The following is a 17,464-nucleotide window of genomic DNA, read 5'->3' as shown; positions in this document are numbered from 1 at the left end:
GGACTTTAAGAGAAACGTGGCATGATGGATACCTATGACTACACTTGGTAAACTAGAGTCCCAAGTGACAAATCAAGAGCAAGGAAAAGTCCAATTTAATTTGTCCTTTTAAATTTTAAATTTTATTTTTCACCCCGCATCCTTATTTATGTTGAAACCCGACTAAATTTTGAGTCGTGTAAAAAAAAAACAAAAATAAAGGATATTTATTCATGCAAATGTGCTTTTCAGACATGATACTTAATAAGAGCCGATTTGGATTGACTTTTCAGTTTTGGCTTATTTTTATCAGTTTACCTTAAAACTATTTATAATTTTTTTAAAAAAAAATTATTCAAATACTATAAAACTACTTAAAACTATTTTAACTTTAAAATACTTAAAATAAGTCAATGCAAAACACATGTTGATGCCATTCTTCTTATATTAAGTGTTTCATTGATTTTAATGTAAATATTTACTTTCCTGACTTTATAAGAAATTAATGAAATTTATTATGATACACTTTCAGCTCATCTTAATAGAGGTTTTCAGACACACCATCAAATAGTAGTTATAACTTCATGATTTATTGAGATGTTTTCCATTTGACTATTTAAGTAAGGATTTGAATTTACGTGCATCTTTCAAATTCAGACATTCAACGTATAAATCTTAGTGTCATGCTAGACCATGAATTAGTTTGGAGTCGTTTCTAATTTTAAGTAGTGTATTACGACTAGAGATAGTCTCGAATTAAATGTTCCTATTTCATAGAGTATAAGAGAATGCCATAATTAAGCATGATACATATCTTTCATTATTTGCAAACAAAGGGAATTATTATAAACTCTAATAAGCTAAAGGAACACCAAATGCTTCAACATTGCCTGAGCTTGAAAATACAATCTACAATAATATATAGATCAAATTAATTATATATTTTACATGTCAAAGTAGTACTTCCATGTCCTGATGAACTCGTCATCGAATCCTAAAGCACGAATTTGGCTATTGACAGAGTTATATATCAATAGTCAAGTCAATAGCCAGAAATTTCAGGAAGGATATCCAAGTTATAGTCATTTGGTTACCTTTTGTTTTTCAGGAAGTTTTTTCGCCAACATCTGAGTTGTCTGATAGTAATGAAATCTCTTCCAGATTCTTGTTAGAGTTTTGCCTTGATTTTCTTATCATATTTGAGTTTTACTTTTTCCGAAAGAAAAAATATAATTCACTTTCATATTTGATTTATTCTTTCCTTAGAGGAAAAAATTGGAGATCTATAAATTGAAGATCCCTATTCTCATAACATCCTCAATGTAGTCATTTAAGAGTATTGTTTATGGAGAGATTTTCTCCTAAACATATTTATGATTTTTTTTAATATTAGTTTTCAATACGTAGATCGCTTGACAAACCATATTAATAATATTTCTTGGTATGTTTTTATTTGTCGTCTAATTTATAATCAACCACTTGATTTGCAATTGTAATTTTCCTTTGGATTTGATGTAGCTCACGTGAAGCTTTTGATGCAGCAAATGAGGATTTGAATTTTAGCAAAATTCACCAGTAGAGTTTTCAAACTCATCTGTAAAAAGCTTGGAACTCCCAACATATTATACACATGTACATTTCCACCATATATAACATCCCAAAATAAGATCAAGACGAAAAATAGCCTCATTCTTTTTTAAAAAGTTTTATTAGGCAATACAGTACAAGAAAATCACATAATTCAGCATGAACTAATGAGACATGATGTCTTCATTAGGACTTTCATGCTGTTTTGAGGAACTTATTTATTTGCAAAGACAAATTTACAATATATAATTGAAACAACGAAACTCTAGTATGCTGTAGACACAGTAACATTGTAAGGATCACCAAATGTTGCAACTTTGATCAGTTGTTTTCCTTCACAAATTTGGTGAAATAAATAAAAGTTTGTTCTCTCAAACGGCTTAAGCTTTTTTAATAAAGTCGTTCAAAACAGGATACTCAAAATTTATATCATCTCTAATTACTTAAATTTTTAGATGATCTAGCTAACATAATTTAAAAGATTTATCATGGAATTGAATTTTAAAATTTCAAAGCCGATTAGCCCGGATGGGGTATGACAGCCCATATAGACAGCTCTAATTAAAACTAATTAAATGATTTGATCATTTTATAAGCTTACTCAAACACTCTCTAATCGTACTTACCCTGTTGAGGACCATAAAGCCAAGGTCAAGATCAATGTCATTGACAATAACGGCTTAATGTCACCTAGCTATCATGTCACCTACCAATATCAACTTGTCCAAGTTAATAATTAAAACATTTTTTTTAAAACCCCAGGATAACCGCAACCGCTACAACCTCTGCAACAGCCTCTGCCTTTCGGGTGAGCACTTTGTGTGCACTAGATAAACCCTTCACTGTGTAATAGCCTACAAACCACACAGGAGATGTAAACCGCACTAGGCAAACCGTATGCGACAGACTCAACTCAGAAGACATTGAAGGGGGATCGATTCCGGGTCGGATAACCACCCTCCAAACCAACTGAGCCATCCCGAAGGACTCATAATTAAAATGTAATGACCCGGAAGGTCATTTTTGGTAATTTCAAAGTATTCGTTGACTTTAGTTAATTAGTTGATGGGTAATTGTGTATAATTGACTTAATCGATAGTTAATGGGCTAAAGTAATCATTTATTTGAGACCATATACCATTTGTACCATATAATTAAACTAGTAAAATTATCCGCGCTTCGCGCAAAAATTTAATATCACGAAATTTATAAAATAATACTTAAAACCTATCAGACATTAAAACTAAAACACTATATTATCTTACATACAAGATTACGTAGTAACAAATATTGATAATGTAAAGGAAAATGAAAATTATTACACCTTATCATTTATCTTTAATAACATCAGCATAAATTAATGACTGTAAAAATACATATCAGGATTTGTAACATAAGCAATGGTGTCAGTGAGCCACTCAACAGGAGCAACGTACACAAATATTTAATTGTGAAGAAGAAGAAGACGTTCAAAATTTTCGTTGTTTTAAAATGAGAGGAAATCCCTCTATTTATAGACAACAAGTGATAGTGTGAATAAATGTTTATTGTGCCTTATCAGAAATATTACAACTATTTGAAAAAGTTGCAACCTTTCGAAAAAGTCACAACCTTTTATAAAAGTCACAATTTTTCATAAAAGTCGCAACTCTTCATAAAAGTCACAACTTTTCATAAAAGTCGCAACTCTTCATTAAAGTCGCAATTTTTCATAAAAGTCACAACTTTTCATGAAAGGAGAAGGCTAGTTTTGAAAATAAATAAATTAAAAGGGAATTCTAGTTTGTGGTGGCGCCATGTAGGCGGGGCCTAAGATTCTCTTTTATATATGATATATGATATGATTAAATTAGTGAAATTTACCACTCTGAATTATACCTAATTATTTTATTTAGAAACAAAAAGGAGATAGGGGAACAACGAAGGAGACCGGTAAGAAACAATCTGAAACTTGTGATATTTATATACTTAATGCTTGAAAATTGTTCACTGTTAATATTATTATTTAATGAAAGTAGATAGGTATTTGGAAATTTAGCAAGTTTTGACCGTGTGTAGCATGTACTGTACTCCCTCCATTTCATAAAGAATGACCTCCTTTTCTTTTTAGTCAATTTCAAAAAAATGACATTTTTCCTTTTTTGGTAACATTTTACTTTTTGCTTTCCACGTGGCATGTTTAAGACCACAAGATTAAGGGCAATTTTGTACATTTGATATAACTTTAATTTAGGACCGCAAAATTCAAAAGTCTTCTTTAATTTCTTAAACTTTGTGCCAAGTCAAACCAGACCAATCTTTTTGAAACGGAGGGAGTAATATTTTTGGTTTAGGTGGGGACGAACTGATAAGAACTTTGATTTTTGTTTGTTAGCGAAAGGATTCTAGGGAATTGAATCACCGACGAGTAGGAAATCATTAGAATCATGAATTATAGGATGGGGATTTACATGAAAGATTTTGACAGTGGGGTCATGATGTCGCCTCCACTGATTTGTTTTTGTAACAGTGGCTTCCAAATTAATAATATTAGTTGTTTATTATATTATAAATTCAGTTCTTAATATATTGAGATTAATTATTAGGTGTATGAATACCATTTGAATTAGGATATCGGAAAACTGAATTTAACTCTAGACTTGAAACTTGGAAAATATAATAGTTGAAATGTTAATTGGCATCAAGATTTACAAACTTGATTATATTGGGGTCAATTTTTAGGTCAAGGCTAAACACATAGTAATATGAGTGTTGTTAGTTTTGAAGTCTTATTGTGGTTATTGATTTGAATAGATTGTATTGATTTGAAAGTACAACGAAAGAGGAAGACTCAAGTACCGGAGTGATTGCTTGATTGTTTGAGGCAAATGGATTTCTAAATCCTTGTTAAGTATATGAAATTCGTGTATTTCCTTGTAATATGTGTTTGGGGGGTAATGAGACTTGGTGATGGGTTGACTTGTCCACATTGATTAATTCTAATGATGAAAAAGGGGGTAATAAAAGCCAATGTGATTAATTGTTTGTGTGATGTGTTGAGAATGGTTTGAAAGGCTTGTTGAATCATTGTTGATGTTGTATCATGATTGTGTTGTTGTGAATTGTGCAATGGTATGAAAATGGTCATCTCCTCATTATTTGTGTGAACATGTCATTTGCATGGTTCTGAGACATGGTTGTGACAAGTGTTATGTGAATTGAGAAAGAATAAGAAATTAAAGAGGATGTACAATTTCGAGGGACATATCGTGCAAAATAAATGAAATAAAGGATCATATTTTGAAATAACATTATATTGTATTACGTTGAATATATTATTTTTATATTTTGATTTCTTTTCCTGATTCTTTGTACAAATTCTTATTTGGATACCAAAAATATGAAGAGTTCTTTCCCCGCTTTGTTCATCCTCATAATTTTTAGCCTTTCTCCATCAACGCTATTAAAGCAAATTAAGACAATCATTAACGGTGACTTTTTTTTCTTTTTAGAATATTCTAGACTAATTAATCTCATAAAAACATTATTCATAAATTATTAAGTCTTCTTCGTAACATGAATTTTTTTTTTCTGAATAGGTGTTTCCATTGCCTCAGATTGTGTTTTCTCTTCTTAGTTCTTTCATCAACAACACAAATTATTGAAAACAAACTTTGATCCATATACCATTATATATATGTCAGTTTAAATAATACTCAAAGTCGATGTATTAAAAATATTTAAACGTTATTTTAAAGAAATAAACTTTAGATCAGTAAAATGTGTTTTAAAAAAGAAAAACAAGAAGACAAGATGAAAAATCATTAATCATTAAATATGAAAATATAATAATTAAATTAAGAAAATAAATATTTCTAAAAATAAGCCTATGATGTAATTTTCTTATCCACGACCAGTTGTGAATGAATAATAGTTAATTTCTTTTGAGACTACCTATAGTTCGGCTTGCCTAGCTTTTCATTCAATGAAAAGGCGCAAGCAAAATAATAATAAAAAACACGTGATGAAATTAAAGATATCTTCTTGAGACAAATTATTTTATGCGGGACCGATCTAGATATATATATTTCCTCCGTTTTATTTATATGTTATTCTTATTAAAAATATATAATATTTAATATTTGTCATTTCACAAAATCAATGCATAAATAACACTATTACTCCTATTTTACCCTTGTGAGTCATTGGTCTTGGGCGTTCTCACATCACCTGGAAAGGAAAAAAGAATTAGAGCTTTTTGGAAAGAGACGAGGATTAGCTAAGAGTAGGGTAGTTGTGCTTATTATTTTATTTGGATTGGGTCCACTTATGGATCATGTCTTGTTCTTTTTTAGTTTTGTGTACATATTGATTTTAATAAAATGATCCTAGGATAAAAAATTTGCTTTAAAAAAAATAAAAAATAAAATAAATATTTCATGTTCATTGGTCAAATTAAATAATAAAAAATAAATAAATTCATGTTCATTGATTGAAAACTTGAATTCAAAAAACCAGTAAATAATGATAGAATAGTTTTTGATGCAGCAAATGAGGGGACTGGGTGGCCTGTTGTCCATTATTGTATGATTGGTAATTTCTATTGGAATTTAATGGCAAAACTTCAGCACACTGTGCTGAAGTTTCATAGGTAAAAGATTTGAATTTTAGCAAAATTCACCAGTAGAGTTTTCAAACTCATCTGTAAAAAGCTTGGAACTCCCAACATATTATACACATGTACATTTTCACCATATATAACATCCCAAAATAAGATCAAGATCACGAAAAATAGCCTCATTCTTTTTTAATAAGTTTTATTAGGCAATACAGTACAAGAAAATCACATAATTCAGCATGAACTAATGAGACATGATATGTCTTCATTAGGACTTTAATGCTGTTTTGAGGAACTTATTTATTTGCAAAGACAAATTTACAATATATAATCGAAACAACGAAACTCTAATACACTGTAGACACAGTAACATTGTAAGGATCACCAAATGTTGCAACATTGCCTGGCCTTGAAAATACAATCTACAGAGGTAAGAAAGCACCACTTGATCAGTTGTTTTCCTTACAAATTTGGTGAAATAAATAAAAATTTGTTCTGTCTAACGGCTTAAGTTTTTTTAATAAAGTCATTCAAAATAAGATACTCAAAATTTATATCATCTCTAATTACTTAATTTTTTGATGATCTAGTTAACATAATTTAAAAGATTTATCACCATATATACCTGATAATCTCCAAATGTGCATGTTTTGAATCCAGCAGCACAATAGTCAAAGTAGTACTCCCATGCCCTAATGAACTTGTCATCGAATCCCAAAGCGTGAATTTGTCTAGTGACACAGTTATACATCAATAGTCTAGTTAACAGTGGCGTAGCCAGAAATTTCATGAAGGGTGTCCAAGTTATAAGCATTTATTTTAGTTTTGTTACCTTTTGTTTTTCAGGAAGTTATTTCGCCAACATCTCAGTGTCTGATAGTAATGAATTCCTATCTCTTCCACATGCACTACACTGCATTTGTTTATATCATTTATCAAATTCTTTCAGAGAAACTCTTTTGAAAGATTGGCAAGTGCGCTAGTGCAAAATCACTAAAATGAACTCTTTGTTACCATAGTCTGGATGCAGCAGCCATGACTGATATTATTCGACTTAGTGCAGGCAAGCATCCACCTGGGAATATATACTCTCTCATGAAGTCTGTGCTCTGCCTGTGACTGTCATACCTCTCATCTGGTATTGAAAAGAACTAAGTAGATCCAAAGCTTATGAGAAACAACATAAAGATACAAAGGCAGCAGAACAGTGAAGGAAATTGAAGGGTAAAACTGAACAAAGTGGACTATATTGAGGGTTCACTTTTATTCATTACCTGTAGAACTAGAAGCCCATCTTCTGCCAATGCAGACTCACAGCAAGTAAAGAATTCCTCTATGTAATCATGACCGACATGTTCTATCATCCCGCTGAAAATGAACTAGTACAATTGTAACACTGACTCGACATGTAGTGAGTAATACAATATGTCAAGATGTAGATGGAGTAAAGCTCACATTGATATAATCCTGTCATATTTGTCCTCATTTGGCATTTGACGATAGTCACATAGGAGTAAGGTGATTCGATCCTGTGAAAATATATCATGGAACTGAATTTTATTAGTTCAGAAAGCAAGAATATGGACATGAAGTGGAATTTCCTCATAGCTTTATAACTTAGCCTCATCTTATAGCAATTATATTCATACAATCAGAAATACTGTAAGGCATTTATATTGTCCAAGATCCATATAGACATTATGATTAGTACTATACCTGAAGGCCTGCTTGCTCAACTTTCAACTGTGCATACTCCAGTTGCTGCTCCGAAAGAGTTATACCAGTATATTTACATCCTGTTTGCTTGACAACTTCCACCGCGAAACTTCCCCAACCAAATCCAATCTCTAAAATGTGATGTTTCTTGCTAATTTTTGCCTAAATAAAACAGAAACAGAATCCAATTATGCCTGAAAGTTAGGTATAAACAGGAGAGTTTTTTACTTGGTTGATGAAATACCTTTTTAATTAGAACAGAAATCTTTCTCAGCTGTGCATCTTTCAGGTCTTCGTCCTCACTCTATACAAATTCGGAAAGAATAATAGATTATTAGATTACCTTGGAACAAGAAATATAGCTTAACATACGAAGAAAAAAGTGGCAAGCATTTAAAAAGTTTGGAGAGCTAACCTTGAAAATTGCGCATGAGTATGTCATTGTCTCATCCAGAAAGAGTGAAAAGAGTTCATTACTCTGGAAAAGAAAAAAATACAAGAAGGAAGTGATAAATCTACTGCAATTGGCAAAAGTATGTGCAGGATTAACTACTTTAATTTCACTAGCAATCTTTGAAATCAGGTGATATAATATGCAAGTTGATTAATTACCAGGTCATAATGACGAGAGATATTCCGACGAGCCTGAGTCAGGGTGTTTCGATTTGAAACATGTCCAATGAAATATTTTGCAGATAACACATCTAGTAATGGTGTCCACCAGCCTCTAGAGCCACACAAAATGATGACAAACTTTAACATATGAACACAAGTTTGTGTTTCTTGATTTCAGATCAGTAAGTAAACTATTTTACCTTTTAACAGATGCTTTCAAATCTCTGTTGGCAACATATATCTGCAAAAGATATTAGGAAGCTAAGTACCGATAAATATCTATTTACAAAGATATCGAGCCATTCCCTCACCATGAAAAGATTAAGAAGACCTTCATTCTTATTAACAAAGGAGATATCCCCATGAATAAAAGCATCGGCAATCCCTAGGTCAGCTCGAGTTGCAACCTGTAAGAGATTGGTTAAGTTTTTGATCACTTGTAGGGGCAAAGGAAATTTCAATTTACCTTCCAGTAGAACTGTGTATTATGAACTCTAAGAGAAACTTTGAGTGAGCATTTCTTCTCTGTTCCTTGGAAGGTGAAAATTTTGCCTCCTTCCAACAAGCTGTATATTATAACATATAAATAAAGTTATTAAAAGCTCAAAAATCTTCCGAGTGATATTCTGGCATTAGCATGAATGATTTGAAGCTATGAATAATATAATAACAAAAAGTATGTGTATCCTGTTTGGGATTAAAGTAATACAAGGTGAAACTATCATCACTCACATTATGCATCCTGTTTGAATGAAACTTTTGAGAAATCTAGTAACGAGGAGGCGTGCTCCAGTTTCAGGCCAGGTTGGTACCATATGCTTGGGGTTATCCAGAATACAACAAGTCCTTCTAAGCATGCCATCTGCAGCAGCCACACCAGCCTGAGGAGGACAATCATCTATATAAGAACAAAAACTGCAAAAGACTCCAAATTTGTTTTTAGCTTGTTATTAACAGAAGTAGTATATACTACCTTAAGTCCATCCTCATGGAAGCCATAGCCTGAAATATTGCAGCTAGTTTAGTGGAAAGAAAACTAAAAAGTACATGAAGACAAGTTCTCTCTGCGAAAATAGCTTGGCAGCTAGTTTAGTCCCCTAAATATCGATTTCATCAAAATAGAAATGTAATTAGGATTATCTCTTAAAACATATTCAAATTAAACTTATAAGCTGCTATATTACAGGACTAACAGTTAGAGAAACAGGTTCACTAAATTGAACAAAGTTGAAGAGTCCAACTGTAGACTATGCACAAAAGAAGGTTACAAGGGAACAGATATCTTGAAGCAACTCTCAACACTCTGCTTAAAAAGAGATTCATACCTTGATATGCTCCACAAAACCATATTCCTCTCTTTCCTTGGATTTGATATAGCTCACATGAAGCTTTTGATGCAGCAACTGAGGGTACTGGATGACTGGTGGTCCACTTAAGCAACGTATGCTCAGGTGTGTGAGGAGGATCGAGGGTTACGAGATAAGGCAGCTTTGAATCACCAAGATTCTGTAAGTTTAGACAGTTGACAATTTAAGAGAAATGACTTCCAACTGAGAACATTATCTTCTACTTTCTATACAAGGTCCTAAATCACTGTATTCCATAACACACCTGGATTATATTGAGCCAATATGTCGCACATCCTCTATTATTCGTGGTTCCAAGAAAGTTACAAGCACACCATGTTGTTGGGTTGCGAGGCAGGAATGTTTTGTCATGATGAAGGAAAACGTCACTGTCACAGAGGAATGTAGAATTTTAGAGGCAGAATGGAGGCTAACTATATTAATCTTGGCCTTCAATACAAATTTCATATTAGCTCAGAAATCTAGCAGGTTGTAGAATCTAATTGAACTTCACCAAACCACAAAATAAAGCTCATCTGGTAACAGAAAATACAAATATATATACAACGTAAGTGATGTCGGGCTATAGATAAAGATTCAAAAAAGATAAAAAGTAGAATTAAAGAGGAATGAAATCCAAGGTATTCAAATATAGGAGTCGAAAGTACCTATAGACATACTGGAAAGCACCCAGTATTCTTGTTTCATCAAATGTTGCCTCTTTGCCTAACATTCTCAGAGAATCTGGAGCACGTAAAGCGATTATGCATCCGTCATATACATCTGTGGCACCATCAATGCAATCTATGGTACAACCTGCAGCAAGGGCACTTTCATTTACAGTTAGAATCACAAGTAGTTTGTAGCGCACAGCGAACTGTTGCAAGAAGCCAAAAGATAAAATCAAGCTAGACCTTCTTCATTTGTTGTTACAGAATTTACTTCACAACTAGTTCTTATATGGCAGCCTCTCTTTTCCAGCTCCTCCTTAACCTGCGTTTGATACTGCCATTGAATCACTCTCAAGGATGTACATGCTTAACTTAACAAACCACAGAAAATAGTAAGAACTTTGAAGTATCTATGAATGAAAAATCACCTTGTCTATATGTGATTGCCATCTTACAGTGAGCAATTGGGGGAGACAAAAGAGCTACAAAGAAAGAAATAAAAGCACCCTTAGGCACAAGGGCAATAAGATGAGTAAAAGCTGAGCATTCCAATTCTGTATTTGCGTGCACCACATTTAACAATTGGCTATAATCAACACACAAAGTGTTCTAGCTACTTGAACTGTAGCTAAGAGAAAAGAACCTGCAGAAGATGTTGGTCGTGGAAGAACGAAAGAATGTAATAAGCAGAAAAGCTCATTACTCGTTCCGAGGAGCAGGACCATATTGAAGCACATATTGGAGCCTGTGTAAGATATGTGTCAAGATTAATTTTTTGAATGAACAAAAAAGGAAAAATTTATACAAGTATCAAAATCAATAACAAGGACAAACTGCAGTGTCACACCAGATAAGCCTTCTGAAATAGCTCCGAATAGTCATGTGACTTAATAAATTGTCCTAATGTTTCATTGCGATCAATGTCAGGATTGTTGTCCAATTCTTCAAGGTAACTGCAATGCAGTGAGAAGTGTAATCGTGATGAAATAAATGAAGTGCACAAAACAGAACAATTTATTCCCTTCGAATGAACAAAGAAAACTATACATGTGCTCTAAATTTCTAATGAGATGAGTAAATTAACAGAAATGCTCAAAAATTAACATTTGTAATGAAATAAGTTATTGGTACCTTATGACATCCTGTTTGAATCTGATAATTTCTCTTATCATTTGCCAAAAATATGGATTCAGTACATTCTTCTTCTGTGCAAACAAACTAGAGAATCCATTTCGAGTACCCCATTCACAACCACGGCCTTGGTCTAAGCTCACTGAGAATGACATATCAGAAATGTTCATATCAACTCCGAGTAACTCAAAAAATCCTATCAGGTTCGAATAAGTTTCCTGTAAAATCATATGAGAGTAACACTGTTACTTATTAAATACTAGTTTCTGGACACGTGTGTTGCACGTATAGTATACACGATATAAGTTATATTAAAAACATAGTGTAATCAATAACAAAAAAAAGTACAAACTAAAATTGATGAACGTAACACTCATCCAATTTGAATGACTTCTTTGTTGAGTGATAAATGATTAGTTACTGTCGGAATTGCAAAATTGAATAACTATATTTAGTTAGATAGGTAAAATGTATAAAATGAGTTACATTTTAATGTTATTAGGTGCAAATATTTTGTCTATAAGGAAGTATTAATACTATTAAATATTTGCACCTAATAACATTAAGTATTAAGTTTCGTGATATCATATTTGAATAATGAATTGTGATACTTATACCAAATAGTAAAATAATGAATCTGAAATATTTAAACCAAAAACTTGTTATGATAAACATTTAAAACTTGTTGTTAAAATTTACAAAATGCAAATAATATATATGATTATCAAGAATTTAAAACTAATCTTAACAATTGTGCATGGAAACAAAAGCGAATTCCAATTCACGTGAAATCAAAGTATTGTAATTCTAATAATTAGCCAAATATGTCACAAAAAGGATTAATGAGTTCTTTTCAAGTAATACTTAAACTTGAATATTGCAATGATCATAAAGGTTATAGCCAGTAATCAATAGGAAGAGGAGCATCAATCAACGCGTTCAAATAACACCATTTCTTTAGATGAAATAACTATTTTGTAGAGAGTATATTATCTTTGCATCTTAAAGAATTATAATAAGAATATTATACTATGAGAATGAATTCACTAATCTCAACTATGATCAGCCTGGGAAGCTCTTATCTTTAAAGTTGATTTATCAATTTATCCTTATACTTAATTATTTATTTATAAAATAATTTTTATTTACACCATAATTTTAAAAAAAAATCTTCAATTAAATTAGTTTTCAATAACATGAATTGAATGGATGATTTGGAAGTGGAGTAATAATATAATACTTTAATTATCACATTTAATTCAATGATTTAATAAGGACTGAGGACAATCATCTTTCTTTCTTTCTCTGCTTATTTTTTGATTTATTCATTTTATATTAAAATTTTGATTATTATCATATTATATCAAGTAGAAACCTTCCAAATTAAAAATTGAATTATCAAATCACCTATTAAAAGTTAAACATCATTTTAACCTTCAAGCAACTATTATTTCAAAAAGTATAATATAAAAATATAAATACACACATTTCATACAATAAAAAGAAAAATTTTGCATTTAATAATTATTATGTAATAACCATAACTTTATATGAAACGTTGGTGATTCAATTATTTAATTGTTACGTTAACCAATGAACAACCTTTCATTGCTACAATAAGTACAAAGAAGTTGAGAAGTTGAATTGACTATTAATTATAATTCATTAGTAATTAATAAATGAAAGGAAATTTCAAAGGACTAGGAAAAAACATTATATAAAGGCTACTAATTTCCCATCTCCTCTTTGTCACTTTTGAGATTGAATGCAAATTATTTTATCTTTGATTTCGTTTTTTTTTATGCCCTTAGATAGTTTGATGTCAAATTAGAGTAGTTGTCATATTTAATTTTTACTACTCTTGAATTATCAGTTATAATATAATCTTCGAAGAAATCATGATCAAAATCACCATCTCTCCTCCCTATCAATTATCAGTATTACACCGTTTTTTGTGGTAGAGAGTATATTATCTTTGCATCTTAAAGAATTATAATAAGAATATTATACTATGAGAATGAATTCACTAATCTCAACTATGATCAGCCTGGAGATATCAACCCTTCCATGATCGAAAATTCTCGCTAGATCGACTCTATGGAAGATGAAAGAAATAAAATTTAATGAGTAAAATAATTTAGGAAACTTATACACATGTGACTTGACCATAATTAATTGTTGTTACACAATGTCTTTCTCACCCTCACCAAACGTTTTTGTTCCTCTAAACATGTAGTGAAGGAGAAGGTGAAAGAGATAAATAAAATTATGGCAGTAAGCATTTTCAGAAAGCATATATAGTATTTGGATTCATTGAATTTGAGGGGTTAATGAATTTTGTTATATTTTCTTATGTAAACAAAAGTTATTCAAATGAATATTTGCTTTTACTCAGATAAAATGGTAAACTAACTTTTGATTCATTATTATTATGGATATTAATTATTATTTATGAATAATAACTTTTTTTTGTTCTCACTTTTAATATATATATATATATATATATATATATATATATAAAATTAATTTACCAAGTAAGTAATTCATCATTAGTTTGTGCTAATTATAACAGAAGAAAATCAAAATTTTAACGATTGCAAGCTTCCATAGTAAGTATTTATTGAAGCAATAAATTAGCATTTAATATAATTTTATGAATATAATTTATCTGAGAATTTTTATAACTTTGCACGGTAGGAGTAACTGAGGTACACTTAAGGGTCATTTTTAACTGTTGCCAAACTTTTTGATTTCCTTTTGTCATTTAATAGGATATCATCCAATTGTACAAATATTCATTGTATCTATATGAATTCATGTCATAGATTGTGAGTTCTCCATTTTAAGAATATTAATATTATTATTAAAAATATATTAGGATATTTATTATAATTAATGTGTCTTTATATTTTTGTTCATAAATATGTAATAATAGTGTTTAATAGAAAATACAATAATTTTTATTAATATTTAATGTATATTTACATTTTTGTCCATAAATATTATGATATTATAAGGACACTTTTGTAATTCAACTTTTGACATAGAGGCTTCCCACTTATAATATAATATATGATATGATTTATCGGAGAGTAAAAATGTTAACTTTTAACATATTTAAAGTTATTTCGAGTTGGCTAAATATTCATATACTCAATTAGTTTGATATGATTTAAGCATTTAGTCACTCAAACTTCATTAGTGACTACATGAATTTGCAAATCTTATATAACATGATGATATACGTAGACATTTAAATTATAATTCAATACACACCTTATATAACAAACATTTTTCGAAATATAAGTTGGAAAAGGGCCAAAATGATACACTAACACATCAAAAATGACTTAAATTTGTTATCGTTCCATGCACGCACTTAAGTTATGAGCACTTTAGCATTTATCAATAACGCGCATTTAAGTATAAAAATAAATGCTTACAAGTTACAACTAATTAAATGATTTGATCATTTATAAGCTTACTCAAACACCCTCTGATCGTACTTACCCCGTTGAAGACCATAAAGCCAAGGTCAAGATCGATGTCATTGACAGTAACGGTCTTAGCATGGCCGCCTAGATAATGTTCCTTCTCATAAACCACAACTTTGACACCAGATTTTGCCAATTCATATGCAGCAACTAGTCCATTTATCCCTGCTCCAATTACTGCTACTTTCATGTTTTTAAAATATAAGTTTCAAAGTTACAAACAGTTAAGAGTTTGATGAAATATTGGTGTATTGAGGCATAAATTTATAATGTATAAGAAATGATGTGAATTGTGATAGAGTACTAGCACTCGCTATAATGTCACCTACCAATATCAACTTATCCAAGTTCATAATTAAAACATTTTTTTTAAAATCCAGGATAACCTGCAATCGTTACAACCTCTGCAACAGCCTCTGCCTTTCGGGTGAGCACTTTGTGTGCACTGGATAAACCCCTCACTGTGTAATAGCTTGCAAACCACACAGGAGATGTAAACCACACTAGGCAAGCTCTATGCGACAGACTCAACTCAGAAGACATTGAAGGGGGATCGATCCCGGGTCGGATAACCACCCTCCAAACCAACTGAGCCATCTCGAAAGACTCATAATTAAAATGTAATGACCCAGAAGGCCATTTTTAATAATTTCAAAGTATTCGTTGACTTTAGTTAATTAGTTGATGGGTAATTATGAATAATTGACTTAATTGATAGTTAATGGACTAAAATGATCATTTATTTAAGACCCTATACCATTTGTACCATATAATTAAATTAAATTATTGAAATTTACCACCTTTTCACTTTGAATTATACCTAATTATTTATTTAGAAACAAAAAGGAGATAGGGAACAACGAAGGAGACGTTAGGCGGCGGATAAGAAACAATTTGAAACTTGTGATATTTATATACTTAATGCTTGAAAAATGTTCACTGTTAATATTATTATTATTATTTAATGAAAGTTGATAGGTATTTGGAAATTTAGGAAATCATTAGAATCATGAAGAAGGGCAAGATTTTGATAGTGGGGTCATGATTCGCCGCCACTGATTTGATTTTGTAAAAGTGGCATCGAAATTAATACTTCCTCCGTCCCATTTTATGTGGCACCATTTCTTTTTTGGTTAGTCCCAAAAAGAATGTCACATTTCCTTATATGGTAAATATTTAAAGGTACAATTCCTCTTTTATTCTTATTGGTCCATTTAATCTTAAAATAATACTCCAATACATTTATGAGGAGAGAAAAAAGTGAATCTACTTTTTAAAGGGTAATTTGGTAAACATTTCAAAGTCTTCATTTATTTCTTAAACTCCGTGCCTGGTCAAATGTTGCCACATAAAATGGGACGGAGGGAGTAATATTAATCGGTTATTATATTATAAATTCAGTTTTTAATATATTGAGATATGTAATTAATTATTAGGTGTATAATATTATGTGAATAACATTTGAATTAGGATATTGGGAAAACTGAATTTAACCCTAGACTTGAAACTTGGATAATATGATAGTTGAAATGTTAATTGGCATCAAGATTTACAAACTTGATTATATTGGGTGAATTTTTGGGTCAAGGCTAAACACATAGTAATATGAGTGTTGTTTGTTTTGAAGTCTTATTGTGATTATTGATTTGAATAGATTGTATTGTTTGAAAGTACAACGAAAGAGGAAGGCTCAAGTACCGGAGTGATTGCTTGATTGTTTGAGGTAAGTGGATTTCTAAACCCTTATTAAGTGTATGAAATTCATGTATATCCTTGTAATATGTGTTTGGGGGGTAATGAGACTTGGTGATGGGTTGACTTGTCCACATTGATTAATTCTAATGATGAAAAAGGGGTAATAAAAGGCAATGTGATTAATTTTTTGTGTGTGATGTGTTGAGAATGGCTTGAAAGGCTTGTTGAATCATTGTTGATGTTGTATCATGATTGTGTTGTTGTGAATTATGCAATGTTATGAAAAATGGTCATCTCCTCATTATTTGTGTGAACATGTCATTTGCATGGTTCTGAGACAAGCATTGTGTGAATTGAGAAAGAATAAGAAATTAAGAGGATGTACCATTTCGAGGGACATATTGCGCGCCGTACTATATTTCGAGGGACGTATCATGCGCCGCGATGGTTACTATTATCGTGGGTCATATCGCGCGCCGCGATGGATGCATGGACAGTTATGTCCCCATGGGTCCCCGACTAAGAGATAGCGGGTGTGTGTCACTAGGTCAGACATGCATACTATACTTGACATTGTTCCATTGCATCACATATTTATCATTAGTGAACTTGATATTGTGGTTTTTGGTGATC

At 31.2% G+C, this 17,464-nt stretch overlaps 1 protein-coding gene across 1 annotated transcript; it reads right to left on the bottom strand.

The window, feature by feature from the left end:
- Positions 1–6,510: 6,510 nt before the first annotated feature.
- Positions 6,511–15,326, bottom strand: LOC125812341 (uncharacterized). The gene is made up of 24 exons (XM_049491849.1): positions 15,153–15,326; positions 11,643–11,860; positions 11,359–11,464; positions 11,155–11,256; positions 10,940–10,993; positions 10,755–10,833; positions 10,509–10,656; positions 10,106–10,229; positions 9,820–10,000; positions 9,468–9,496; positions 9,227–9,375; positions 8,961–9,060; positions 8,806–8,901; positions 8,695–8,735; positions 8,492–8,606; positions 8,295–8,357; positions 8,124–8,183; positions 7,880–8,041; positions 7,619–7,692; positions 7,438–7,531; positions 7,178–7,314; positions 6,996–7,076; positions 6,789–6,894; positions 6,511–6,585 (listed from the first exon to the last, which is right to left on the bottom strand). The coding sequence occupies exons 1-24, from the start codon at positions 15,324–15,326 to the stop codon at positions 6,511–6,513; spliced, it is 2,568 nt and encodes an 855-aa protein (XP_049347806.1).
- Positions 15,327–17,464: the final 2,138 nt, after the last annotated feature.

The sequence above is a fragment of the Solanum verrucosum genome, unplaced genomic scaffold (assembly GCF_900185275.1).
Source record: "Solanum verrucosum unplaced genomic scaffold, falcon-dt-bn FXZP01000604.1, whole genome shotgun sequence".
Taxonomy (NCBI): Eukaryota; Viridiplantae; Streptophyta; class Magnoliopsida; order Solanales; family Solanaceae; genus Solanum; species Solanum verrucosum.
Note: the sequence above shows the minus strand (reverse complement) of the source record. Positions and strands in the feature narration are given on the sequence as shown.